Here is a 27,876-nt window from a genome sequence, read left to right as displayed (position 1 = left end):
GCCCGCGGCCGATTAAAACCCTCCCGGCGGAGGGCGAGAGGAAAAGAAGGGAGGAAGGGCGGGCGCGCTCCCGCTGCCTCGCTTCGTCGGCTGCGCGCGCGCGCGCGCGCGTCCACCGGGAGGAGGGGAGCGGCGGGCGCGCGCGCGGAGGGGGAGGGGAGGGGGAGCGGCGCGTTCGCCCCGCGCGCCCCCGCCGCCGCGTGCCCGCGCCCCCCGCCTCGCCGCGGGGGGGGGGGGGGGGGAGGGCGCCGTCCGCGCTCCCGCGGCCCCGCCTGGGCGAGCAGGGCAGGAAGATGGCGGCCGGCGGCGGAGGCAGCGGCAAGGCCTCCTCGTCGGCGTCGTCGTCGTCCTCGGCGGGCGCCCTGGAGGCCTCGCTCGACAGGAAGTTCCAGGCGGTCACCAACACCATGGAGTCCATCCAGGGGCTGTCGTCGTGGTGCCTGGAGAACAAGCGGCACCACAGCACCATCGTCTACCACTGGATGAAGTGGCTGCGGCGCTGTGAGTGCGGGCCCGGGCCCGGCGGGAAGGAGACGGTGGCGGGGGGGGGGGAGGCCCCGGGATCCCCGCACGCACCTTCCCCTCCTCCCCTTCGTTGGAGGGGGGGAGTGCGGCCCCCTCCACCGACGGGAGGGGGCAGGCAGCAGCCAGAAGGCTTTTCCTGCACGTACCCCAAATCTGAAGCCCTCGGGGTGCCCCCTTTGTGCTCCCGAGTGCTTTGCAAAATCCCTTTAAAAACCCACGTATTATGTATGCCCTGCGGGGCGATGATTTACGCTGGCTGTCCAACCTGTGCGGTGCCAGGGCTGCGTGCGCCGCTCTGGACCGCGCTTGCCTCGGATCAGCCTCGCTGTTTAGGCGGTCACCGGCCTGCTGCAGGATGGTTGGGGTATTTTGTCCATCAGCGAAAGTCACTTGGATCTAGTTTGTGTGGAGAAGTTTGGCAAAGTAATTCCCAGCGTTAGCTTAAAAAAATGCCGTTTCCTTCCATCTGATTCCTTTTCCTTGATTCATGTTGGTGATACAAATGAGCGCCGTGTAATTAAAAATATAGAAACGCTTCTTACTTAATCTCTTGCACCATGCCTGCGTCTTGAAAAAGATGTATTTCTAAGTGTGAAAAGCTCTCTTTCTATTTTTAGAATATTCTTGGAAGCATGAAGTTAGAGAGAATTTCCTACAGCCTTGTGTTTTGGCGGGTGCCATGCTCTCTTGTCCGGTTCCTGCTTTTTAGTGCTTGCTGTTTTGTTTGGATGATTTGTGTATTTGATTGTCAGAAAGAAGGGTACAATTTGGGTGGAAATATGTAATATTTGTGATCGTGAGCATTCTCTTGCAGTTTGACAAAGTCCAGGGCTGGTTGTGAAACTCAACGGAGTGCTGAGAATGTGGGGAGTGTTGTGGGAAGAAGGGGGTATAGTTATCTGCTTGTGCCAGGAGTTTCCAACTTAACCTTTAAGGAGTGAACTGAAATCTGAGGTTCTCTGGGGCATGATTGCTCAGAAGTCTTCTGGCATCACACAGCTTCTGGGCAGGTTTTCTGCTTAGCATCACATTTTAATGCTTTAAAGAAAAAAAATCTGACCTTGTTGCACCTGAATGGTAGTACCCTCAGCCTCCCAAATGCTTGCCTGAGTTATTTTAGTACATTACTTTGAGAGGTGGGGGAAAAGATGTCTTAAGCATGATATCAGCTCTGATTTGGGATCAGGGAGCATCACTGTTCCATTCCACAGATAAAATAGTCTGTTTTAGTCACAAATAAGAAGAAAAGTATGGGATGCTAAAACTCAGATTTGGTGAACTCTAGCAGCAGATGCAACAGTAACCTGAGAGCGGGAAAGTTAACGTTTTCACAAGTCTAAAAAAGGCTGAATTATCTTTACTATCACACTATGTATGAAGGCTTTGCATGTTATTGATTGAGCTAAAGTAAGCTTTGTAGTAATGCACAGATAATACTCTAAAGTGTCATTCCAGTTTCTACTAAATCTTTTGTAAAGTTTGGGATAGTTTGTTTTATGTATTGAGGCAGTCCTGCAAAGTGCTTAGAGCCCTCTTTTCCATTTTGGCTTGCGGTATATGAGGCCTTCAGCTGCAATAAAGCAGATCTGAAGCTTCAGGTAGGGGCTATCCTACACTGGCCTGATACCTTGTTATGCAGGAAGGTTAAGAGTAGTGACAGGTTAACTATTGCCTTGTCTGTAAGTGTTATGACTGTAGATCCTCATCAGTTGTAGTCATGGATTTGGATTCCTGGAATTTATGTGGAGATAAAGACAGTGTGAGTAGCTGTTGCTGCTTCAGTTCAGCGACCTGTTTACATTTTAGCAAAACGTGACTTATTTTGGACCAGAAGGCATTAGGAACTGAGGTTTTGGCGCTGAATGTGGAAAGAAGACCCATGTTGTGAGAAAGATTTTGCTATGGGCAGCCCAAATGGAATGGGGCAACTATAAAGCTAAGCCTTTTCCATGCTCCTAACTCTTCTGTTTTGATTACGCTTGGTAACCAACATTAAACAGCCTGTTTCGAATGTCAGCATTAAAGAGTGTAATTAAACTTTATTCTGAGCTACCATTGAGCTCAGGTGTCTATCACAAGTCACTAGAGCGTTATTTTTCTTCTGTTGTTCTGATTAGAGGAGAAATCACATAAAGCTCACTAACATTTTGATTGATATTTTTTTTCTGCCTTGTCAGTGCACCAAGTGGTGATATCTTAGAAAATAATATAAGAATCGGAGTATTTGTTTCTAAGAAATGGCTCTTTCTAATCTGTAGTGACCTGCTCGTAATCAATCTGTCCTTTGCCACTGTCTTCACACTCTTCTCCTTGAAATCCTGTTCCATTTCATGGTCTGCGGTAGCTTGTCCTTTTTGTCCAAATGAGCTTCCTCCAAGCTGCGTCGTTCCTTGAGGAACTCCACGGGACTCTGTCCTTGGTCCTCTTCTCCCTCCCAATTTTTGAGTAATCTCTCCAAATAAAATTCAGCTCTCATCTCTGTACTGAGGATTTGCAGGCGTGCTTCAACTCTAGAAGCACTAGACACGCTTTGGTGTCTCTTGCCATTGTGGGAATTTTGGCCCTTCTTTGGAGTATCTTGGTGAACGTCTTGCTCTAGGTCAGGCTCAACATGACTACAGCATCGGTAACTTAAGGCATGATCCTCATCTTTGACTTGAACCTCACTTTTAACTCTGTGCATTCATGCAGGGCATAAATCTTGCATATTTATTTTCTGCAGAGCTTCTGTCCTACTCATTGGTAGAGCTAAAATTCTTCCCCAGACTCTTGCCGTTTCTTGATGACTGTGACATTTGTCTTTCTGGTCCTGACAAATATGTTTCTGCTCTGTTCGTCTCCATTCCGGGTAGCTTTCAAAAGTCATTTTTCTAGCGTGTTGTTTTGACATTGCCCCTTCCTTTTCTTCTGTGTTCCTCCATTAGTTCTTCCCCTGTTCTCAAGTTCATCGAGCCTGATATAATTGTTTTCATGTTCCAGGCCCTTGATGCTCTATTTCTATGCTGTCAGCTCTTGTTCACTGTTGAAACGTTGACTCCTGCCTTTGATCAGTTTGTACCAGCCTGTACCTTTTATTTGTTACGTTTTTGTGTAAGCACTTCCAAGGATTTCTTTGTGCTGCCCTCACAATCTGGAGGATTTCTCGTCAACACCTATCACCCTTTCCCCCTCGTTTTCTTTCAAGTTCTTCCTCAAACTTTTTGTCTGGGATGTCTGCTGAAACAAACCTTGACAATAGCTGTGATGCTAATATGCCATGACCCCTATTTATTTTGTTATTTCCTGTTTATATGATTTTTTTCCTGCTTTTTTCTCTTGTGGAATACTTTATTCTCTACCCCAAAGACCTTACAGACTCTGTTCTCATTAGCAGTTAGTCCAGTGGAAAGTCTGGGCCTATGACAAGAGCTTGTGCACAGTTCAGTAATAATAATAATAATGGAAAGTTCAGCTTGCTTTTACTTTATTTTTTCAGCTCTTAAATGTTTTTAATTCTAGAGATTCTAAGAATATGTAACAGCTGCTATTTTCAGAGAGCTTCTCACAAAGGATAGATTTAGTAAGATAAGGACTGTATCACAGAGTTTTTCACCGAGTTTGTGTAAGATAAAGATGAAAGTGTATGTGTTTAATTGGCAGGAGAAATATGTTTATGCCTTTAATAGGCATCTCCATTAAATGGAATAAGCGTGAGAAAGTTAAGTAGGGCAACTTCCATGTGTACTGAAATTATGCTGGTATTATACTGGGGGGGTTATTGCAGGAGATTTTGCGTTAAAGAAAAAAAAAGTCAAGTGCATGGAGGAAAAAAATGGGCTTTTTTATTCTTCTTTAAATTAGAATAGCCTTTGTACTGGCCTTCAAGACAGAAGAGAATTGATTTTCCTGCCTCAGGTCACACACTGGGCTGACAGGAATTTTGTCAAAACGCTTGCAGTCTCATGGACTTTCTTGCCCGTATGAATTGGTCAGTTAGTTCCATCATCCAAGATGAACCTTTTTTTATTTTGCTGTGGGTATTTTTCCTCCTTGTAGTATAGCCAGTGCATTTTACTGTATCTTGATGGATGTTTCTTTGCTTCACTCCGATGTGTTTGTTTTGGCTGATGCAAAACTGTCCAGTTTCATGTTAGAGATATGGAGCTATTTGAACAAAGAATTTGGCACTTAAAAAAAAAAAATAGCACCAGCATGTGCACACATTGCCATTGGTCTGGGCATTCTCTCTTTCGCAGTTCGAGATTTGTTCTAAATGTGTAACTTTTAATGGCTCTGTTCATTTATCTATGTGAAGGCCCAGAGTTTTATGAAATAAATGTTTTCTTAGAGGTCAGACTTAATAAATCTGCCTCTGAAAAGTTACTGTTATGAATCAGTGTTATAAAGTGCTTTCTTGCAGGGAGATTCTGTTCACTACAGTCACTCAAATAGCTTTTAAATACAGGTTAAATATAACCACGTTGCAGGATAGCAAACTACGCTTGTCTCTTTGAGATGTGTTAGTCCAAGTGGATTACATCATTGTTCTGAAGTTGTGGAGGTGTAACTGAAGCAAATAAAATGAAAAAGAAAAAATCCCACCCGTCTGACAAAGGGTGGGGTGTGATCTGTAATATAACTTCCTGTTTCTTGTATATATTTCCTCTCCGGTTTAAGTTGAGATGGTCTAATAGAGTAATTAAGGAGCTGTTGATCCATTGATTTATACAGCATGTGTGTCGCCTCCAGATACGGCCAATCGCATAATACAGTTGAAACTCAATTGTATACTGTGTGTCTTGGTGTCTTGGACACCAAAGGCATTTCTTTTTTTTTTTTTTCCTCTCTCTTTTTTTTTAATGCAGCATTATTGTAACTAATAGTTATAACTGTTGTACAGCATGTTGCTATATATTTATTTTAGCATGGATTTTTCCTACTGTGTAGTTTGGCATAAAAATTGTAGGTTGGGGGGGCATTAATTCCACCTCGACTCAGGTCAGAGTTCAGCATTCTAGCAACTGTTCAGGAGTTAAGATGCTGGGTGTTAGCGTTGCTCAGTCCGTTTAACATGTCTGGCACGCTTGCAGATATCTTAAAGTCAGTTCTGAGATTCTTTCTGCTTCATTTCAAGGCTGTGTGTATAAACTTTTGATTTAAACAATTCAACGTACAATATCTTCAAGACGTATTTTTCTGTAGGTAATAAGATCTGAAATTAGATCTGATAGTGAATAATGTAACTGAAATAAAAAGTGTACCCAGTGACCAAAGGATGAATTAGCAACGGAGTACGGGGTTTTAATTACATCATAGAAAACCATTTTTTGATGGGATGACTATCTGGTAGATTGTTAAAGCTGAATTTTTTTTGTAGAGCTTGCTCTGAATCACTCCCATTGCTTTATTATGGTTTCTGTTTAGAAATCAGCTGAGTGCAGGCGCAGTTCTGCGGCTAGATTTCCAGATCTCCAGAAAAAGGGGCAAACCTGAAGGGTGCTGGCGAAGGCAGCGTGGTGGAGTGGATAGAGCAGGCTAGCTCCGTTTCGGTCTTAGTTACCCCATCTGAGTTTTTGAAACGCTTACAAAGGAGGTCAGGTTTTGCACTTTTAAGATTAGGTGATAAATAATTGCTTCTGTTAACAAACTTTAGAATTGTCCTGTTTGTTACTATGAAATTTATTCTAAAACATTTGAGTTTAAACTTCTTGCAACTCAACTGCAATGGTAGTAAGCAAATACATAGTCTAATGAAAGGTACCTGCAGCAGTAATGGCTGGAAGATACTTGAGGAAGACGCCTCTGTTTTGAATGAAAAGACTTCTCTGTTACTTATGGATGCAGCAGCTATAAAACAGTCTTGATTTGGGCCTTGTACTTTTTGCTGTGTTACTCTGTGGCCTTTATGGGCAGGGATAGCAGAGGAGAGAGATGGGACTGCATTTTGTGGCTCCCAGCTTGCTTTTGGGAAAGCTGAAACCTAAGTGTCACTAGGCTTGTTATCCTGTGGGCGTGCTGTTTCTGCTCTTGCACGTTACTGGCTCTGCAGTGGACACCGCAGTCCTTAAAATTAGAATATGGTACCACCAGTCCGTAGGGATGTTTGACGGGCACTGAGAATAAACGAAAAGAGTCAGTGCTCCCTAGAAGGGCTTTCAGAAGCTTTGCACAGAGGCTAGTTTCTTCATGGCTTCTGCATGGTGCGGATTTGAAAGGTGAGCAGCCTAGCTAAGCCCTTAAGTTTATCCTCAGCTTTGCTTTCCTGGTACAACAGCAGGAGGATGTTGCCTTCATTAGAAGGCAGGTATGAAGGATTGTTTTTCCTAGCAAATGTCTTGCTAAAAGCTTGTTTGCTGTTGGTATGTCAGTACAGTGCAATATATAGTTTGTATAATCAGTATGTTTGGCATTAATTTTAACATAAGCTGTGTGCGGTTTTCCAACATAATGCCAGGACTCTTAGGCTAGATAGAGGTCTTGGTGTCTCGTTGTGCCTGTGCAAGAACATAAGGGTTGATGGAGCTAGACTGACTTGCTTAGTGCCATTTTCTCATTCTGATCAGGGCCCTTTTACAGGAAAAAGTGAGCATTGTAATCTTTGGTGGAAGTTGCACACAGAGAGGGATCCCCAAAAGCAGTGGCATTTCACGCCCAGTTCGGCACAGGCGTGCTTTTGCATACAGTGAGCCTACCGTGTCGTTCATGAGGGCAGCTTGTCTGCGTTTTGAGGTAATAGCGTTCAGTACGCTACGAATGCACTAATCCCATGTTTCTGTGGCTACGATCGTTCTTTTCGGCTAATGTGAACGCCAGAAATGAAAACGTTCCTTGAAAGGAATATGGTGGTGAAAGAACTATGACCCCCTACTGTTTGTCACAAGGAAATATAAAAAAACAGGCATGTTAAATGATTAGTTTCCAATTAAAAACTGTGAGAGTTTTTTTTTTGTTGTCCGCAAAATGATTGTGTAGCGTTTGCATGAGATTTTTTCTTAAGTATAATCTACGATGTGAATGAGTTTTGTGAAAATTGTGGCTTTGTTTCTGGTTGGCTTTGGGCAGAAAGAAAGCGCAGAGCTCCTGGAAATTGCCAGCAGGTATATGCAGAGATTGAATTGTTGCTGTGGGTTTTTTGTTTTGTTTTATGTTGTGGGTTTTTTTTTTGTGTGTGATAAGTTGTAAATGCAGAAATAGTCTTAATAAGGTTAAATTCATGCCAAATGCTTTAGGCCAGAGACCGTACTAAGTGTACCAGTCTCCTAAAACCCTTTCACAGTGGAAACCTGAAGATTTGAAGACTCGAGAGGAAGCGATTATGCTGATTACAAATTGACTTGGGCAAAATTTGGAGCAGTTGAAAAATACGAATAGAAATTAAGAAAAATGAAGGAAAATACAGGGGTTGAGGAGTGCGGTGGTAAAGGTGACATGAGAGTTGTGCCTGAGAGATGGCGTGCGTGTTTCAGGGAGGTATGACTACAGACCTAAGGAGTCTCTGGTTGAAGTTGCACAAGAAAGGCCACTGTAATTAGCTGATGAAGTTATATGCAGAATCGAGCGGTGTCCAGGTGACACCAGGTGTCCAGGCTTTGGAGAGGGATGAAGGACAGGAGCAGAGCTGCCAGCAGGTTTGAGGCTGGCGACTGGAAAGTGCACTGGAGGTAGTGAACTGTGCATCCGAGGCAGGTGAGCTGCTGAAGGCGTTCGAATTATTCCAGGCCCCAAATGAGCGCTACTGGACGTTGTGAGCAATGTACGGCAATCCACGTGCCTCAGTACATGCTCCGAGTTGTTCACGACTTAAAAACAAGGAAAGATTGATAAGGACCTCGGCAAAGAACATTGTGATTTGAAAGCGGAAAGAGCATGACAAGCGCCATCGTGAGCCTGAGGCTTACACTAGAAATATCCACTGGGATGGGGCAAAACAGTATATTTGTGATTCAGTGACTTCAGCAAAGCGTCGGACCGACTCGATCACAAATTCTTCCGGATTGTAAAGAGCCATAGGAATTTGTAGACAAAAAATCTGATTAGTAATGCAGCTACAGCGCAGCTAGAAGGGGGTATACTATGTGAAGAAAGTGAGAGTCTAGTAGAGCTCATAGGAACATGAAACAATGGTATACTGTCATCCTTCCTATATTCAAACCCTCATGTTGTGTTGTTAATTTAAGTGAAGAAGTTAATTAGCATGAGGGTCAGCTTACTCTGCTACAAATGCTGCTACTGGGTGATATAAGAAAAGGTTTGATGAAATAATTAAATTTGGAAATGAATGTAAGCAAGACAAAAATGAATTTGGGTTTTTGGATGTTTGGAATGAGAGCTGTACAGAAGTGTTTACTATCTGGGTATCTAAAGGTAAGAAATGTAGGTGCTAAGAGTAATGCCCAAATAGCAAGAACGGGGGAGGCATTTCACAGAAATAAATACCTAAGGTGAACGGACATAGATCTGAGGTCCTTTGCATGCTGCGCAAAAGCTTATATCTCCGTTGTGTAAAACTAATTCAGAAATGGCCGTTTGAGCCGCCTTTTTGAAGAAAGTGCTGCGTGTTGAGCGATGGTGCTGTTGAAGAATTTCAATTCTGTTTGGACATTCAGCCAACAAGCAAGTGTATTAAATTACTGCAGTATGGCTAGCATTAGGCTTTCTCAAAACTCTCCCCACCCAAATGTTACTGAGCATGGTGTCTGAGGTTCGGCTTCTGCTGTTTGTGGCAGGCTTGTCTGGTGAAGAACTCAACAACATTTTGGGTGGACGCGGTGGATATTGCGATACCAAAGGTAGGGCAGAGTGGCCCCTCGTAGTAGTTGCGCGCTTCTTGGGACGGGAGAGGTTACGTTATCGAGGCTCTGCTTGCGTGGCGGTTCTAACGGGAGCGCTTTTCGTGGGTTAATTGGTTTCTTTAGGAGGCGTTTAAGCTAAAATGAAAAATGTCATTCCTGTTCTATAATATGTGTCGGCTGGACAGTTACAGATGTCATTATGTGGCTGGTAAAACTTCCCTGATGATAAAGCTGCAAAGCTTAGAGACCGTTTTAAGCCATTACAGTTAAGAAATGGGTATTTATACGTGGTTATTCTTAGAAAATGCGAATAAGTGGCTTCTAAATTATTAAATAGAGAAATTACACTGAGTCGATGGCCAACCAATGCAAGGTCAATGTGTGTACTCAGGAGCTTCAAAGCCTGTATACTGGAAATGTGCTCTGGAGCAAATGTTCAATTTTTTTCCCTCTCTCTCTACAGAAGGTTGTACCGTATTGTGTTTGACCTCTTATCATTGACTGATGATACTGATCTTTCTGGTTTTACAGCTTTTTTTTGTGGAGCAGATATAGAAATAGCATAGGGTCAATGACTTCTTGCTCTATGTTCTTTCTATGCCCAAGTCGGAGTAGAGGCTGGATGTTGCTAGGAACAACGTTGCTTGTTGAGAAGATCTGGAAATGATTTATAAATTGAAGTTTCACAGTACAGGCAGAGATAACTGTATTAGTATCACATTTGTTGCTGCGAATATGAATGCAGACGGACAAAGCGACTGCAGTGCTGTCCTGGGCAAACCTGTGGCAAATGAGCACGTGGAATTGGGAAGTCTTCCTTTATAGTTCCCAGTTTTCCTTGGTTCGAACTTGTCATTGGATACACCATTCTCAGAAATGCTGGGGAAGAAAATCGGACAGACACCTAAAATTATACTAGAAATACTGCTAACATTACTTCTTTACTTTATGATGAATCTGAATTTTCTTTTTGTCTCTAGCTGCCTTTCCTCATCGATTGAATCTTTTTTACTTGGCCAATGATGTCATACAGAACTGCAAGAGAAAAAATGCAATTGTATTTCGTGATACATTTGCAGAAGTGCTTCCTGAAGCAGCTTCGTTAGTGAAGTAAGTAACTCTATTGAAGGTTTAATGCCTCAAAAAATGTGAATTTATTCTCCATTGCTCTTATATCTCAAATTTTCTAGAAATATTAGGAAAATTTCAAGGTATTTTTTCGACTGCATTTGTTAGTTCATTCTTTTAAAAAATATAGTTTAGTTTTAAATGTGTTAATTCATATATATATGCACTGTCGTATATATGCACTGTCTTGCTTCATGTGGCCATTTGATACATTAAAATGTCTACTGACTGTGATGTTAAACATTGGTTTGGAGATTCTAACAGCTGTGTCAAATTGAGGTTTTCTGCAAGGAGTATTCTGGAGAGGGTGTATATTTGGCTTTTAATTTGGGGATGAGAGGTCTCATTTGAGTAAAATTTAATGAGTGAACTGAGGGGCCAGTCTCCCCCCCCCCCCCCATGTGTTCCTTGTAGCTCTGCTGTCCCCTACCTCCCCAAGCATACGTGCGTGTGATGGTAAGGTGATCACATCAATGCTGGTGGAACTGCTGGCAGAGCTGGAGGCACGTTTGCAGAGCAGAGGGGCTTTGAAAATGCATGGAAAGACGGGGAGCGCAGGAGAGGATGAGGAGGGTGTCTTCATTGCAGTCTCCACAGCTCGGCCTGTAGTTGACTATTTACCATCGGAAAAACTGTCACAGATTCAGACTAATCCCTTCATGTTTCTCTCTGGGTCCTGTGCCGATATATGCATCTACTACAACATTATTTCTATTCAAGGTAATATATTCTCAGGGGTTATTTTGTCCTCTACTGGAAATTTGAGACATTCAATTTCTAATAGCGTTAGACTAAAGGATTTTGCGCTGGCACTTTTCCAGGTGGGGCAAGCCTCATCCTGTTGTGCTGAACAAAATAGGATGCCTTGCTAGCCTGTGTTTTAGTTGCTGAGTCTTCCCCTAGCCAGATAACTTTTAAGGGGTAAGACATGACAGAAATCCAAAGTAATACTAGTAATGTCCTTTTGCTGTTTTGTATCTCTTTGGAACAGAGTTTAAATTTAAAATGGCAGATGGTTAAGCATAGCATGATGTGGGGAAAAGGTTAAAGTTTGACTGCTCATTATCTTATAGTTAAATGTAATTTGCCAGAAGAGAAAGTTGAAATACTATTAATAGATACCAACAGTAATGAGGAGCGAGAAAAACTTCCAGGAGTATTAGCTACCAAAGGAAAAGGAGAAAGAAAAACTACTACAAGAATTGCAAGGTATCATTTCCTGTGATACCCAGTGCAAGTTTTGATGCTTACAGAGTCTACTCTTCTTCCAAATTTTGGTATGGAAAGTAAAATGGGTAAATCTTTTATGAACTTGCTGCTTTGATCCTCAAGTGTTTGCATATGAATGTGGTTTGTATGACAGAGCATCTTAACATCTGAGGGTAAGATACAACCCGTTTACTCTGAGCTTTGAGACATGCAGTGGTGCTAACTGCCACAAAGTTTCCGTAGGGAGCAACAGTAATAGCTCGTATTTCCAATTAGAGGGTTTTGAGTCCTCTAGGGTAGTTGCTTCTGATTCTTAGCGGGGCTCAGGCTTGTATGCTGCCCTTGGAGGTTTTACTGTTTTAATGCTAACATCTGTATGTACAAACTTTAAGGTTACTTTGCAGAGAGTGCTCTTCCTTTCAGTGATTAGCAGAGTGGTGACTGGTTCTGGTTACTCACTTTTTTCCTCTACTGTCTGAAGAGCTGTTTATTCAGCCTGCCACCTTTGTGTTGACTCAGGTGTCTAGGGAAAGTATGCGTTGAGAGTGGTTGCTTATAGATGTTTCATTTGTTAATTTTTTCCTTAAAAAAATACCTAGGCAGGCTATGCTTTTTATTTTGAAAATCAAGATATCTCCCTCCCTTCCCCCTCCCCACACCACTTACTTCAAAGATTCTTATGGATGGCATTGCATAATTATAATTTCCAAAGCTGACTCTGATAGGCACGGAAAAGAGATGTGCTCCAAGAATAATGGCAGAGCTTGTCTTCTTGAGGAAAGCTCAACACCATTGATAATCTATTATACAGTCACTTTTATTTGAAGTAATTAGTCTTCTCTGTGAACAGAGGAACTTTTTTTTTTTCCTGCTGGAATAATCACTTTTGTTCCAGAGCATTGATATAGACAGCTGCTTCGGAAGAGTAACAGTTATTTTTCCCATAAAGAAAGGCTTCAAAGAAATCCTGTTACTGTTACTACCGCTCTAATACCTACTAATTTTACCCAGGAAGGGCCTGTCTGTGGCCTTGTTTTGTTATGACCCTGAAGCGTGTGTGTGTGCATGTGTGTAACTTCAGCTGTATGGAGTGTTGCCTTGATTTTGGTAGGACTTCTTGCAGTAGAATTGAAGTTTTCATCTGGACAGATAACTTCCCAGTCTTAAAGGTCTTTTAAGGTTTATAAACGTTTTAAGCACAGAGCTATTTGCATTATTATCCATTCTAGAATCCTGAGAAATTATACTGTGTGTGGGGAGGGGAAAAAACATATGCTCTTCTTTTTCAGGGATCCTTCGGTTTCTAAATCTATAGAAAGAATCTTTAAAATCTGGGAAGACAGAAATGTATACCCAGAGGAAACCATTATGGCACTAAAAGAAGCTCTAAGTAAGTTACTTACCCTTTGCATATCTTAATGTACAAAGGAATGAGTGCGTTTATAACCTTATGAACCTCTTTAATCAGGTTAAAGAAAATATGCTGAAATCGCAGAGTAGAATGTGTATCTGTTCTTTCCGTATTTGCACAGAAATGTAAAGGTAGTAAGCTGTTGGTAGTAAGTAAGCGTCACTGAATTTCTGTGTCGTGTTCCTTGTACCTTTCTAAAGGCTTCTCTGAATCCTTTAATGTGAGCTGAAATTGTTCCAGCTGTGAAGAAATCGAAAATTAATTTCAAGTTATCTTGACCCTAGAAGTTCTGATTATTGTGCTTGGGTAGAGGAATTGTGTCCTTGGCTCTTCCCTGTGAGTCTGAGTGCCCTAAAACTCCAGCCGAGTCTCAATCATAATGGTGGGGTAAAGAATCGGCTGTGAAGAAAAAAAGAGCTTTATTCCTTTCTGTTGTGTTTTAATAATAAGTTATATGTTTTGACTAAGAATATTTGTCATATAAGGAGTAGTCTGGAAGGAAAGCTAGAGGATGAAGTAACCTGCACGTCCTCGAATACTCATTAAAAGAGCTCTGCTTAAAAACAGAAATCTATAATATTAACTGGAAGCACGCGCAGTCAGTTAAAACCAGAAATTAACTGATCCTCAGATACTTAATTTGAAGGAAATCAGTTCATGTTTCTGCTTTTGCTGGTTACATCGTTAACAGCTAAAGGAGCTTCAGGAAATCCTTACATGTGGTTTCGAGAGACGTTCGTAGTCATCACAGGAGAACTACAGTATCTTGGAGCCAGTTTTTGGCATATGAAAAGGCTTTAGTTGAGCGTTGCATGTTTATACATATGTTCTGAGATGTCCAACTTCTGCAATTTAAAATCATATTTCAGATACTTGTAAATTAGATGTTGTGGCGATTTTCATGACTTCCATTACTTGGCTGTTGAATGCTAATTTTGTAAACACAGAATGTGACTAAATAAGCCTACTTAAAGAACCAAACGGCATAGTTTTATTTTTAGATGCACTATGTTTTTCCTTTTTACTTTGGTCATAGATTGCTACTCATTTATCCAGAAGTTTATTGAGCAGGTTGTTTCTGTTACTGTGATCTTTTTGAATTGTCTTAGCGTAAAGGCAAACAGAAACTTGATTTAAAAATGGAAGACCATCCAACAGGTTGCTGTATTCCTGAGTAAACTTAGGTTCTCTTGGGCATTCAGCAGCTCATCTAAGGAAGTTGGTCTAGGTATTTTAAAACAAATTTCTGTTAACTTTTTACCATGCAACCATATGGCACCAAAACCAGATTCTTAAAGGAATCCCATAATGCCAGACTGCAAAAAATGAAATGTTTTCCAGGTACCACTTTCAAATCTCAGAAGCAGCTGAAAGAAACTCTGAACAAACAACCGAATAAGCCGTGGAAGAAATCTCAAAGTAAGGAAACAATGTGAACTCTCTGAAACTAATATAAAAATTGCCTTCTTGAGGAACAGAAGAAAGGCTAGCTCAAAACTGGCAAAGTACCTGGACTAAAATATGAGCCAGCATGCATCTTCCAGGCTTGTAAAGCTCCTTACAGAATAATATGTAAAGCATCAAGGAGTTGTTGCTAGAGAACCACTTTTTAAAAGAATGAAGTATGGAGAGAAAAAAAAGGAAAAACTGTTGTGAGAGCAGAGGTTTTGAACAGTAGAGAAAAGATCTGGTGGAACCTCTTGGAAACTGACATTAGAATATTCAAAGATGGAGAGAAGACAGACAGAACCGTGTGCATTGGCATCAGTAAAGCATGGTGGACATTACCTTCATGTTCAGGAATACACCTTCAACAGCAAACTAGATGATAGGATAAAAGAAAACTGGAAACTGGCAGTGCAGATAATGAACTTTTCAACCCAACATTACCAGAAATGCAGTCTAGCGGGAATTGCATTTGTAATATACCAGTCTTTATTCTTGTGATAATTTTTATACACTAAAGCCTTGAATGGTCAATAAAGCAAGATGTTGGACCGTTAGATATAAGATGTGGCATACACCCGTCCGTACAAGTGCTGAGATCAGAAGGTTAACAAAAGAGGCCATGGGTTTGGAAGCTTTTGTTGCTTGGCTCACATCGCAAGCTACTTTCCTGACCAAAAGCGTATTATGTTCAGCATGAATGAAGGATTTAGCATTTCACTTCTTATCAGATGTTTCTCCTGTTTTGTCTAGAAACAAATGGATTTAGTATCTCATGATAGCGTGATTCAGTTTTTCCCCCTCTGTTAATAAGGTGTCAGAATAGAGGTGTAAGAGAATTTTTAAGGTTAGGAGCTTGGTTAGGCCTAAAAAACAGCAAAGGGAGACCACATCACAAGGAGATACGGAGCTATGTGTGTCAGTGCTATGTCTGGCGTTCAGGAAGTAATATTATCTTCCTTTTAGAGAGGTATAAACTGTCATTTGATAAGGCTGTTAGATCAACCTTTGCAGGGACTTGTCTTCCCAACAGTAGAGCTGGAAAAGGTATGTGCAAGTAAATTTTCTTGGCACATAAAAAAAGCTGTAGTATGATTTAATCTCAGTCACAGACAACCAAGTTGTATGTGAATGTGTCCAGCGTAGCTAATGGAAAGCCAGAACATTGAGTGATATCTATGTGAAGGAAAAAATGTAATGAATACATTTGAAGCCCGTGAGTCTCTCCATTGAGTTACGTTAAAATGTTTTTAATCAGAGCTGCCTCTTGTGACTTTTGATTAATGTTTAATTCCGCAATTTTTTAAAACCTTTTTTTTTTTTTTCCCCAACAGCATCTACGAACCCAAAAGCTGCTCTGAAGTCCAAGATTGTTGCTGAATTCAGAGTAAGTTTGCAAGTGGAAATATTCTGTTGCACTAACCTCTGTTCTTGGGCTGTAGCTTTTGTGTGGCTTATGTCCACCAGTAGCATAAGCTTGACTGGAAGCTCTAGTATTCAGTGTCTTTTTGTTCATTGGTGTATAATGGCTGCTAGACATTTAAGTTGCAAGTTTTGTTAGAGCTGCAACCCCTTCTGTGTACTGTTATGGACAACATGACAATTGAAAAGCATTCTGAGAGGCGTGGAGGTTCCCTTTGGAAGCACTAATTTTCATTTGGAATAACCTATCACAAGAGAGCAGTTTGCCTTCTCAAGAACAGAATGAAATACTTTTCGATACTTTTTAAAGGGTTTGCTGTTACAGTTGGTGCTAACTGAGGTATATTGTCAGATCATGTTAGAGAAGATGCAGCTTAGGGTGGCTGAAGAATTGGTGACAGTAGCATTCTTCTAAATTAGGTCCCCTGAAGTAATAACCTGCATTATTGAAATGCATGCTTACTAGTCAAAGCAGTGATTAAAAAAAAAAAAAAAAAGAAAGAAAGAAAAAGAAAGAAAGACCGACCTATCTCCACTCTCAACTATCACAGCTAATCCAGAAGACCTTTAGAATTATAGCCCCTGTCTAAAGAATCAGCTGATCTGTTTCACTTTAGATTAAAAAACCAGAGATTCATGTAGTTTATTTCTGCATTAGCTTCAATTCAGAAATGTTCTTGAAACAAAGTACACTGTTTGTCACTGAAGTAGGTCTGTGATGTTAGCTTTGCAAAGCAGGGGATTCTCTTCCATGGAATGTGATGAGGATGCTTTTCTTGTTTGATTTTTTCAGCCACAGTCTCTCATTGATGAATTGCTATTATATAAGCGCTCAGAAGACCAGATAGAACTGAAAGAGAAGCAGCTTTCCACTATGAGAGTGGATGTATGCAGCACTGAAACACTTAAATGCTTAAAAGGTAAAGATAGTGTATACTGTATATAGACTGACATAATTGAAGGAGGCACAAATCCATATTCCAGTAGTTGTAGAAACTCCTCAGTTCTGTTGAACCCCAGACAGAAATCAGACTTACTTGCCTGTAGAATGCCAAAATTTCAAAGTGCAGTTAAGAGAAACTAAACAGAAGCCTAAAAATCTTTTGTTAATTCGAACCTGTACGTAGGAACTAGCTGGTACAAAGCTCCAACAAAGGATAAATGACCAAGATTTGTTACTTCTGTGCCATTTCAAGCGTGCCATGGTGTATCATTAAAACATACATACTTCTTAATGTGTTCAGTACCCTTTAAATAATTTCAGATTTAATTTTTTTAAGTTATTTAAGAAAATCCTTAATTGTTATATTTGAGAATGCTAACTGTGAATCTGATAGCAAGTAATATGTATTAGGAGTAAATCAGTTGAGTTTCATTGCCAGATGAACATGAAATTTCATACTTGTATGCTATTGGTAAAATTGCAGATAGCTCTAGCTATACTTGATAATCCATGACTGCAATCTTTGAAAGCTGTCATTTAAAGTCACGGTGACACTTAAATGTTTTCTCCAGCCAATACGATAATGGATAAGAAATAAGACTTAGGTTTTTTTCCTCTTGCAAAATGAAAGTGTGCTCTCTGGGTAATTGAAAGAGTAAAATTTTACGCTTCTGTATCTTTAATGATTTGCATTTATTTGTCACTAATCGTTAGTAACTAGTTGAAGCAACATAGACTGCTAGCATCTTTGCCTCTTACAATGTCTTTTTTTATTGATATGATACTATTTCTCATGTAGTAGAACTTCTAGCACACGAGAGAAAGATGATGTGTGTGAATTTTCAATTCTGAGATACTGAAATGGTTTCCAAGCCATAGTATCGGTATAATACACCATGTAGTATGCAGCCTGTTCGAAGTGGTGTGTGAATGCTGCTCACAGCTATGCTTTGCATGCACAGGGCAGAGGGTTGTTGCTACTAATTGATGAATGAACTAGTCTGGGGAGCGTACAGTGCGGTGTATGGTGTCTGTTGTCTCAATTTTCCAGTTGCTGTTGCTTAGGACACACTTTTGAGACCTGATTTTTCTGTTTGGTGGTAGCTCATTTGCATAATGTTAATCTCCTTTTAGACAAAACAGGAGGAAAGAAGTTCTCCAAGGAGTTTGAAGAAGCAAGCTCAAAGCTGGAAGAATTTGTAAATGGTTTAGACAAGCAAGTGAAAAATGGTCCCTCGCTAACCGAAGCTCTGGAGAATGCTGGTATATTTTATGAAGCGCAGTATAAGGAAGTCAAGGTGGTAGCAAATGTAAGCCTGCTTTTCCTTAACAAGCATCTGATGAGTACAGCATTACTGCTATGGAGCAATGATACGCTCATGGATTGTGAAAGTCTGTTAAGTTTGGGGGCTTTGATTTGTCTTATAAGCTTAGATATTCTGAAATGTCCACTCTCACATAGATTGGCGATTGGTTGTGTTCTGTTTTGTTAAGCATATTGGAGTCAAGAAAATATACCATCTGTGTATTCAGAAACGTAGAAGAAATTTTGCGTGATCATTGTTCAAATAGTTTAAAAAGAGAACAGGATTGAGATGTCGGGCAAGAAAACAAGACACTCTAAAAATTATTGGGTCAGAAACTTGATTCTTAACCTTTTGTTTTCAAAGAATTATATAGTCTCTGCATTTTTAAAGGGGAGAAAAATTACAATCTAGCAAATCCTAAATTGGAAACCACACCAGTTATGATGATATCAATATGCAATCTAGATTAACAAACTAAGAAACAATCTGTAAAGCATTATTAAAAAAAGCAAAAAGCAAAACGAACCAGGAACAAAAACCAAACGAGTAGCCTATTTGTTGGTCAAGGTTCTTCCGTGAAAATTGTGTTAAGTCACTGTTAAGTCACTATCATCTTTGCCTTTTTTTTTTTTTTTTTTTTCCTCTTTGTGGTCCCTGTTTTGCAAGTCATACTGAAAAGCTAAGTTCTTGCTGCACAGTTCTTACTGCAGGCTAGAGATAATTGGGAACTGAAGTGGTTTTCCAGAGATGTTTGCTACTGTTATTATGGAAATAATTGAGGCATGTTATCTTCCTATAAAAGATACTCAGTTAAATGTCCTTTCTTTGTTAGGCTTATAAAACATTTGCTAATAGAGTGAGCAATCTAAAGAAAAAGCTGGATCAATTGAAAGCAACACTTCCTGATCCAGAAGAGTCTCCTGTCCCTTCTCCAAGTATGGATGCCCCATCTCCAACAGGCTCCGAGTCCCCTTTTCAGGGAATGGGCGAGGAGGATAGCTCACGGTCTCCAGTTGTTGGAAGCCGCAAGACGATATCTCCAGAGCCTGTGACAGATAATCGGGATGTGGAGGACATGGAACTCTCGGATGTGGAAGATGATACATCCAAAATTATTGGTATGTTCTGTGGTAGCAGCAGGGAAACAGGGTAATTGTAGTGCAGATACTGTATCCAAACAAAACAACCTTTACAAGCTTCGGTTGGGATGTAGAGCATGTGCAAAAGCCTTGTTTGGGCTGTGGATGTTACACGCAGGTTTCATTCTCCTACACCAGTCCTCCAACCCAAGCAGGGAAGTCATGATCTGGTTATGATTATTCCCGTCTCCCAGAAGGCTCCTAAAAATGCTTTCTACGTAGCCTAATGGGAATCAGTCTTTGCTTCCCTAAACAGGGTTTAATGAGGATTTTGTGAAAAATCCTGTACCTCTTAATCCTAAATAATCCTGTAGAGAGAGATTGACAGTTCTGGATTTGTTCTCTCCCTCTCTGATGTAGTGGAAGAGAGGAAGGAGAAACAGGCTGCTCCAGCCTCAGCACCTGTGAAGACTGAAAGTGTCCCCAAAGTGGTGCCGTCTACTGCTGTAATAGGTACAACTTCTGTGACTGTGACAACACCTGCCCAGACTCCTGTCACTCCTCCTGCTCCTAAGGCAGTGAACACGACGCCTGTTCCTCCATCGCCAGCGCTTGCTTTGCCGAACCTCGCCAACGTTGACCTGGCAAAGATCAGCTCCATTCTTAGCAGTTTAACTTCTGTTATGAAAAATACAGGTGAGTGCTGAAAAGTTACTTGCACGGGTGTTTGGTTTTGAAGAACTAATAATGTTTTTTTGTTAGTTTTTTAATCTTCTAAAGCTAAATTGTCTCAAACTAAACACGAATGATTTATTAAAGGTCTGGCTCAGTCTTTCTGATGCGCTAGACTGTCTTGCTTTGTGAGCCTCTCCTTGTTCACACCTTACTGGAACTCTGCTGCAGTTTTATCTATTGAAAACTTAAGGCATAAAAGCTTACATGAACAAAGCAACCTGTGTGAACAGTGTACGCTTCCATCCCAGGTGTCAGTCCTGCATCAAGACCATCTCCGGGAACCCCAACAAGCCCAACAACTCTTACTGGTGGCTTGAAGGCTCCTGTCATGGGGACTCCGTCTGCTCCTTCAAATCCTTTGGCAAATATTCTCTCCAAGGTTGAAATAACTCCTGAAAGTATTTTGTCTGCTCTCTCCAAAACCCAGACGCAGACTGCACCAGCATTGCAAGGTAACTAGAGTGAATTTTGAGCAAGTGGCTAGCTGTGTATGTGATGGCAGTGTCAGTATTGAAACGTTCTATTGGGCAGTCCTAAGGCAGACGTGAAGGGAGAAAAACTCATATGCTACGTTTTTAGGGTATTGGCTAGCCAGTTTTTATCACTTTCCCATGACATCTTGATGTTTTTGAAACAAACCTAAGGTCATTTATCCAATACCACTGGATCACTAGGACACCATCTTGGAATATCTTGTGCTTGCTTTACTTTGACTCAAATTTTATCACTTGATAAGCAAATAGTATCAATATAGCAAGTTGCTTTACTGCTTAGTGTATACGTTGAAGTCTGACATTTCATGGAAGAATACTGAACGTGACAGGAGACCAAGTGAGGTCTTTGTGGTATCTTTTTGCTTCTGAGAAAGTTTTTTCTAGAGGCAGGAGCAGAAGACTTTTCAAAGGTGCTGTTCCTGTGAACATGCATGCACGACCCTGGTTAATAGTGCAACGTGAATGCCTTTTATACCTGACTACAAAGCCAGGATGAGTATTACCTAATTAACGCAGGCATGTATTGTGATTTATATTTGTAGGTTAATCTGAGGCTCTGGCAAAAGTTTGCGCCTTTGTAGGTGCAAACTAATGTTCATGTGAACATGGCAAAATCCAGTCATTTTACTGGCTAAAGCATCGAATAGTCTTCAGGAGCGGCAACTGTAATACTAATACAAAGATCTTTCTCTTGACGATGGTTCTAATTGTCTTGCCTCTTATCTGAATGTCTGAATGCAGCATTTTTTTTTCCCCCAGGTTTGTCATCCTTGCTTCAGAGCGTTGCTGGAAATACAGTTCAGTCGAGTGAAACTGCATCACAGAGCACTTCAGCATCACCAGCCAACACAACTGTCCCGTGCGTGAAGGGGAGGAATGTTCCTTCCAATACTCAGCCCTTTATATCTAAAAATTTTGGTTATTCTCCAAACTCGTCTACTGCTGAGGTTTCTTCAACTTCAGTTAATAAGGCTCCTATTGGACATACCCCAGGGCTTTCAAGTTCTAGTTTTAAACCACCAACCAATTCCTTGGGATTTTCCAGTTCCCATCCTACCAGCCCTTCTTCCCTTCTACCAACAGAGACGTCAATGAGTCAATCCTCTGAAATTTCAAAGGCAAAGCTGGAATCGGAACCCCCCTCTCCAAGCCTGGAAATGAAGATACACAATTTCTTGAAGGGAAATCCTGGCTTCAGTGGTCTAAACTTGAATATTCCAATTTTAAGCAGCTTAGGGTCCAACATTGCAACGGAAAGTCATTCGTCTGACTTCCAGCGTGGTCCTACTAGCACTTCTATGGACAATGTGGATGGAACGCCAGTTCGCGATGAGCGAAGTGGGACGCCCACCCAAGATGAGATGATGGATAAGCCAACGTCGAGTAATGTTGACACTATCTCTTTGCTGTCCAAAATCATGAGCCCTGGTTCTTCTACTCCCAGTAGCACAAGATCACCTCTTCAGAGTAGAGACGATGGCTATTCACAAGAACTTTCCAATTCTGTACACACCTACCGGCCTTTCAGCCTAGGCAGAGATTCTCCGGCCAGCATGTATAAGCCATCTGCAGATAGCATGGAAATACCCTCATCTTTAATGGACTCCTCTCAGGAGAAGTTTTATCCAGACACGTCTTTTCAGGAGGATGAAGATTACCGTGACTTTGATTACTCTGGGCCACCGCCGTCTGCCATGTTAAACCTAGAGAAGAAGCCTGCAAAGTCTATTCTGAAGTCGAGTAAACTGTCCGAAGCTACAGAGTACCAGCCGGTTCTGTCTAGTTACAGTCAAAGATCACAGGAGTTTAGCGTGAAACCATCTTTTCCTCAGTCTATGAGGTCTATTCTTGATCAGAGTGAGAGCTGCGACCCGCTGTCGTCATCTCCAGGGATGTATGGAAGTTATGGCCTCAGGGGAAATGACTCCACTTCGGATGGCTCCCCTTCACCTAGTAAGAATGATGTTTTTTTCACACCAGACTCCAATCATAATAATTTATCCAAATCTGTGGTGCACTCTGGCTTGTCACAGAAGCAATATCCGGACTCGCCCCATTCAATCTCCCACAGGTCGCTTTTCTCTTCTCAAAACACTCTCTCCAACCCTGCGAGCAGAGCTCCTACGTCAAGTGTGGAGAAGTCGTTAGGTTCTTCCATTTCTGCCACGTCAACAATTGAGTTCAAGAACATGCTCAAGAACGCATCTCGTAAGCCCTCTGAGGAAAAGCATTTTAGCCAGATTTCTAAAAGCAGCTCAAACGAAGGGGTTAGCTTGTCTAGCCATAGTCAAACTGGAATCTCCAAAGGAGAACAGCAGCAGCAAGAGGAGCATTACCGTATAGAGACTAGGGTGTCATCGTCCTGCTTAGACTTGCCTGACAGCACTGAAGAAAAAGGAGCCCCCATAGAAACACTGGGTTATCATAACGCGTCTAGCCGGGGAATGTCAGGAGAGCCGATTCAGACCGTAGAGTCCATAAGAGTTCTTGGGAAAGGAAATAGAGGACACGGGCGAGAGGCGAGCAGAGCAGGGTGGTTTGAGATAAGCAATACAGGTAGCGCTTTTGATAACGGGCCCTCGAGTGCCTCTGAGCTGCCCAGCATGGGCAGCGGCAGTGGGATTGCCAGCTTCCAAGCGCAGTACAAGGAGCACGTGCCGCCATTTCAGGAGAGCGTAAACAATTTCAGAACCAATAATTTCAGCCCTGCTTTCGAACATCACATACCACCTCCTATCGCACCTCCTCCCATAGAGCACGGGACTCCTTTTCAGAGGGATCAAGTCGGTGCGCCCTCCGGGCCCCCATCCGCTCCGCCCAAGGATCACGGAAGCCTTTTCCCTAGGGATCACTCAGTTCCTCCACATATGCCATCCGTGGATCACACTAACCCTTTCTCAAAAGAAACATCCTCTCCACTCTCGCTGCCGCACGGCGTGCCCCCTCCTCCTGCCGTGGAACACAGCGGGGTCCCGTTCCCCACTCCTCCTCCCCCTCCTGTCCCCGTGGAGCATCCCGGCGTTCCCTTCCCCACCCAGCCGCCGCCGGCCGGGGAGCACGGCGGCGTGCCCTTCCCCGCCCCTGCCCTCCCCGTGGAACACGGCGGCGGCGGCACCTTTTCCAAGGAGCACGGTACTCTTCATCAAGGGACGATAAAAGAGCATTTTAACGTGCATTCGGGACCAAGGGACCACGTGGCCCAGGCGCAGCGGGACCACAGCGGTCCGCCTCTTGGTCGCGTTCGCGAAAGCGTAGGCCTCACCTCCCTCCCGAGGGATCAGCTCGGGCCGTCCCGTAGCGTGACTCCCATTGGCCCTGCTCACAGAGACAATGTCAACCGAAGCGGCATGATAATTAGGAACCCACGACCAGACTTTAGGCCTAGGGAACCTTTTATAAACAGAGACCCGTTTCACAACTTAAAAAGGCCTCGGCCACCTTTCGGAAGGGGCTCTCCATTCTTTGCACCAAAACGCCCGTTCTTCCCTCCCAGGTACTGAAGCAGACACACATCTCGTTCAGTGAAGGTATTTGGACGTTCTAGAGAGCAGTGGAGTAGCGCTTTCACTTGGGGTTTTTTGGTTGGGTTTTTTTGTTCTTGGGTTCCCCCCCCCCCCCCAAAAGAGCCCCCTAACGTTTTTCTAAATTAAATGTTCTGTACTTTTTGGTTGTTTATCTTCTAAGCCACCCACTTGGCGTAAGGACTAGGGGAAAAAAAAAAAGTTTTAACGAAATTTCCGGAGTGTTGCTGTTGAAATAAAACTTCCAGTAGTAGTTTAAAAAAAGAAAAAAGGAGGAAAAAAAAAAAGATGAAATGCGCGATGTTGGGATGTTATTTTAGCTGATAACCAAATTGCTTTGCCTCATGAGTCCTTTGAACCCATGATAGATTAAAAAAGGAAAAAAAAAAAAAACGAAGGTGGGGGAAGGAACTCTGCTACTATTAAGGAAGAATAAAGGGTCCAAGCATTTTCTATGGTGATAGAAATATTAACCCTTCCTGTGCCTTTCTGTTTGGATTAACCAGTCACTTCCTTCACTGACATCTGCACAGTTTGTCTCTTCCTGCGACGCCGTGGGCATGTCCACGTTGCTTAGCTTTTTCCAGCTTGCTGATACAGGACTGATAGGAGAGGGGGAGGGCAGGCCGCTGATGTTCGATTCTTCATCGCTTCTGACCGCTTCTGTCTGTCCAAAAAAAAAAAAAAAAAAGGCAAAAAAAGGGCAAAAAAAACCAAAAAAGAAATCTCTGCTCTTCATGGCTGACGGTGTACAGTTTTCACCCCCAGGAACCTTGAACTTTTCTGTTTGGTTTCAGAAAACAGTCTGTAGCGCGTGCGCACTCCCTAGCTCCAGCTCAGTTTTCTGCCTCAAAAGACGAGCGAATTATTAACCAGCTTTTGGGTATAAACAAATGGATGCGAGGAGGTGGGTAACGGCGCAACCCAGCTTGTTCTCGGACGCATGTTTCTTATATGAACACGTATTTGAAATGTGTGTCAGTCTCGCGGTGTACCGCTCGCAGCAGTTTTCTCTTTCTTGTCTCTTTACCGTTGAGCTTAACCACATTGGGGGGGGGGGGAATCTGTTGTCTGTTTTTACCTGGGAACACTGTTGACTTTATATATGTGTATATATATAATCACTTTTTAATTACATCTTTCTGATTGTTTAAAACTCGCAGACTCTGTAAGATGAGAGAGAGAACCTGCATGCAGGGAAATGGAAATGATGCCTAGATTCCTCCTCCTCCTTGTGTGCTTTCCTAACGACATCTCTGCAGCCGTGTGCATAGGGGACTTTTATATGAAGTTGGAATTTTACTTGATTTTTTTTTTTTTTTAGTTAGTAGAATACATCATATATGTTTGATAAAGGTGTAGGGTAAATATCTATATAAAAATTACAAAATGAGAAAATGGCAGATGATTTCTTTGTTGTGTGTGCTTGGGCTGTGTTTTATTTAATATATATGACGTATGGTATTTGTATACACGAGGAAGTGATTGAAGGTTGTGAGGGTAAATTTTACCGATTTCTTTTTCTCCCCCTCCACCCCTCGCGCTTGCTGCCCTGGGTTTGCAGACAGTGTCCCCGTCGGTCGCGTTGCAGCCTCCAGCAGGTGTCAGTGCCGGTTCTCCGGCCGGCAGCGGAGCGCGCGGGGCCGCGCAGCGATGCTGGTGGCGGCAGCATAGACTGTGTCAGGCAAGGGAGCTTTCCTGCAATATTGTGCAATTTGCATGTAAGACTCATGCAAACAACATTTGAATGACTTCCTGGTGCATATAAGTGCATCCGTTGCTCCCCCCTCCCCTCCTGTTCCTTACAGATAGAGCAGCTCCTTTCGGTGAACCTGCAATTCGGTTCGCATAAAGGCAGTTCTCTTACGCTAAGCACCGTTGAGAGTAGCTGGGTTACTTAAGCAAAATGCTCATGAAATCGATGCCAAGCGTGGAAGAAAAAGCGAGCAGAGGCTGTTCCGAGGCGCGAGGCTTCGCGGGCTCCGCGCTCGGCCCGCGCCGCGGCGCCCCGTTCCCCGCGCGGCGCCCCGTTCCCCGCGCGGCGGTGCGCCGGCCGGCCCGCCCCAGGTGCGAGACCGCTTAGGCTAGTTTTCATTTCTCTGTATCCCCGAAGGCTGAAACGCCTGGCTTCTACCGAGGCGGATGTTTATTCGTGTCTGATGTTAGAGGTCAGTCTTTAGCCAGAAAACCCAAAACATTTAATCGGCTTTTACGTGCGTTGGAAAACGTCGCGTGGCTTTAGCCTGGCTCCTTTGCTCTCGCTGGAACGGTGTAAGGAGGCTTTTGCTGGCCTCAAACGTGAAACTCCGGCGTCCCGTTTCGCTTAGTTGCTCTTCTGCCGCTGACTGTTTCGGAGAACTGATGATTCGAGGATGACGTGTTGGAGGGAGCAGAGGGGGTGAAGGACACAGGAGGTTCCCGTGCAAGAAGGGAACCGATATCGACTAAACCCAGATTTTTTCCCTCTAGATAAAAGAATGTGAATGATAATTTCTGCTGCTCTTGCTGAAAGTGATGATTTCAAAGTAAATAAATATTAAAATAGGATGGTATGTCGCCATCTAAGAACTACTGCTCTCCAAATGCCATCTGACGCATGGGGAGCCGCTTCCTTGCTCTCAGAGGTGGCTTTTGAGGTGACTTGAAAAGTAAAAGGACTTTACAATAAAGGAAACCCTACTGTAAAAAAAAAAAAAAAAAATTTAAAAAAGACAAAAAAAAAGACAAAATATTTTAATGGTGAAAGCTCCATGTTTTTCTGTTTAGGGGTTTTTCATTTTATTCTGTGCTGTTACTTTAAATGAAATGTCTACAGTAACTGAAGACACAACTGTACATATGTAAAAACAACACAACTTATTTCTGGACATGAAGGCGTTCCCCCCCCCCCCCCCCCCCGGCCGTGTCTGTGATTTAAATTCCCTAACCATGCTTTAACTTTTGTATTTCACCTTATAAGGAAAAAAGAAAAAGAAATAAACATGTATTTTTAAATAAAGCATGAAACAGTGTGGCTCGTAAAGGACATAGCTTCGTAAAGAGGAAAATAAGCCAACTGCAGCCAGCCTTCGACGTTCCCCCTAGCTGTTCCCGCAGAGAGGATAACCGGCACTGGCAAGGGCAGGCGATAGGGAGTTGGCTTTCGGTGGCCGTTTCGGAGGCTCGCTGCGTGCCGGTGCGGGGCCGCGGCGGTCTCGGCCGGGCCGGGGCGCGCGCCCGGGGCTCCCCCCGCTGCGCAGCTCCGGGCCCCGTGGCCGCCTGCGCTCTCGACCCCGTTTAGCGACGCTAAAGATTCGTTCAGGTTTGCGAAGCCCGTTTAGAGAATGTGAATAATGTCAACTTTATTATTATTTTTTAAATCCTGCGGAACAAGCGATGGTATTCTGAAGCCGATGATTCGAGAGTAAGCTGCAGTGCTGTTGTTGCAAAACTGCTGTAAATATTGACTGCTTTTCTTTCTTTCTTTTTTCTTTTTTTTTCTCCTGTGCCTGTTAAGATAAATTGGATATGTTGGATTGCTATTCTCAAGTGTTCGGTGTGGAGAAAGAAAACGCGCGTTAGGGGAAGCGACGATAAAACCGCAGCTCATTTTGAAATGTGTATTAATACATTTAATAAAATAACTGGTTCTGATGCTTTGACACTCTTTTTTAACTGCAACTTCTGTTTAAGTGCACAGAGCGTATACAATTGCCCGACAGGGAGAAAGACCAAACCGCGGGGCCGAAGACGGAAGAGCAGCGCTGTGTTCGACGCTCGCAGCCCGACGATAGCTGGCTCTGCCGCCTCCTCCTCCTCCTCCTGCGCTTCCCCCCTTCCCCGCAGGTTTACTCCGCTCTCGCTCCTGTTCCCTTACGTCCCCCCTGCCCGAGGGGAAGCGGCCGC

General features: G+C 42.8%; 1 protein-coding gene across 3 annotated transcripts; it reads left to right on the top strand.

Annotated features, from left to right (window-relative positions):
• The first annotated feature begins 238 nt into the window (after positions 1-238).
• On the top strand, positions 239-27,876 carry RPRD2 (regulation of nuclear pre-mRNA domain containing 2). 3 transcript variants are annotated; one of them, XM_068922022.1, is made up of 13 exons: positions 239-501; positions 10,277-10,406; positions 12,923-13,023; positions 14,386-14,463; positions 15,825-15,877; positions 16,706-16,832; positions 17,990-18,165; positions 18,995-19,280; positions 19,662-19,937; positions 20,225-20,428; positions 21,230-23,963; positions 24,789-24,898; positions 27,664-27,876. In XM_068922022.1, exons 1-13 carry the CDS (start codon positions 294-296, stop codon positions 27,762-27,764), a joined length of 4,584 nt encoding a protein of 1,527 aa, XP_068778123.1. In that variant the 5' UTR covers positions 239-293; the 3' UTR covers positions 27,765-27,876. The 3 variants fall into 3 exon arrangements, with proteins under 3 accessions (XP_068778123.1, XP_068778124.1, XP_068778125.1); XM_068922023.1 differs by lacking the exon at positions 27,664-27,876 and adding an exon at positions 25,155-25,393; XM_068922024.1 differs by lacking the exons at positions 14,386-14,463; positions 24,789-24,898; positions 27,664-27,876 and having other exon boundaries at positions 21,230-24,751.

This window comes from Struthio camelus, chromosome 30 (assembly GCF_040807025.1).
Source record: "Struthio camelus isolate bStrCam1 chromosome 30, bStrCam1.hap1, whole genome shotgun sequence".
Classification (NCBI taxonomy): Eukaryota; Metazoa; Chordata; class Aves; order Struthioniformes; family Struthionidae; genus Struthio; species Struthio camelus.
The sequence above is the reverse complement of the archived record's forward strand: the minus strand, read 5'-3'. Positions and strand labels throughout refer to the sequence as shown.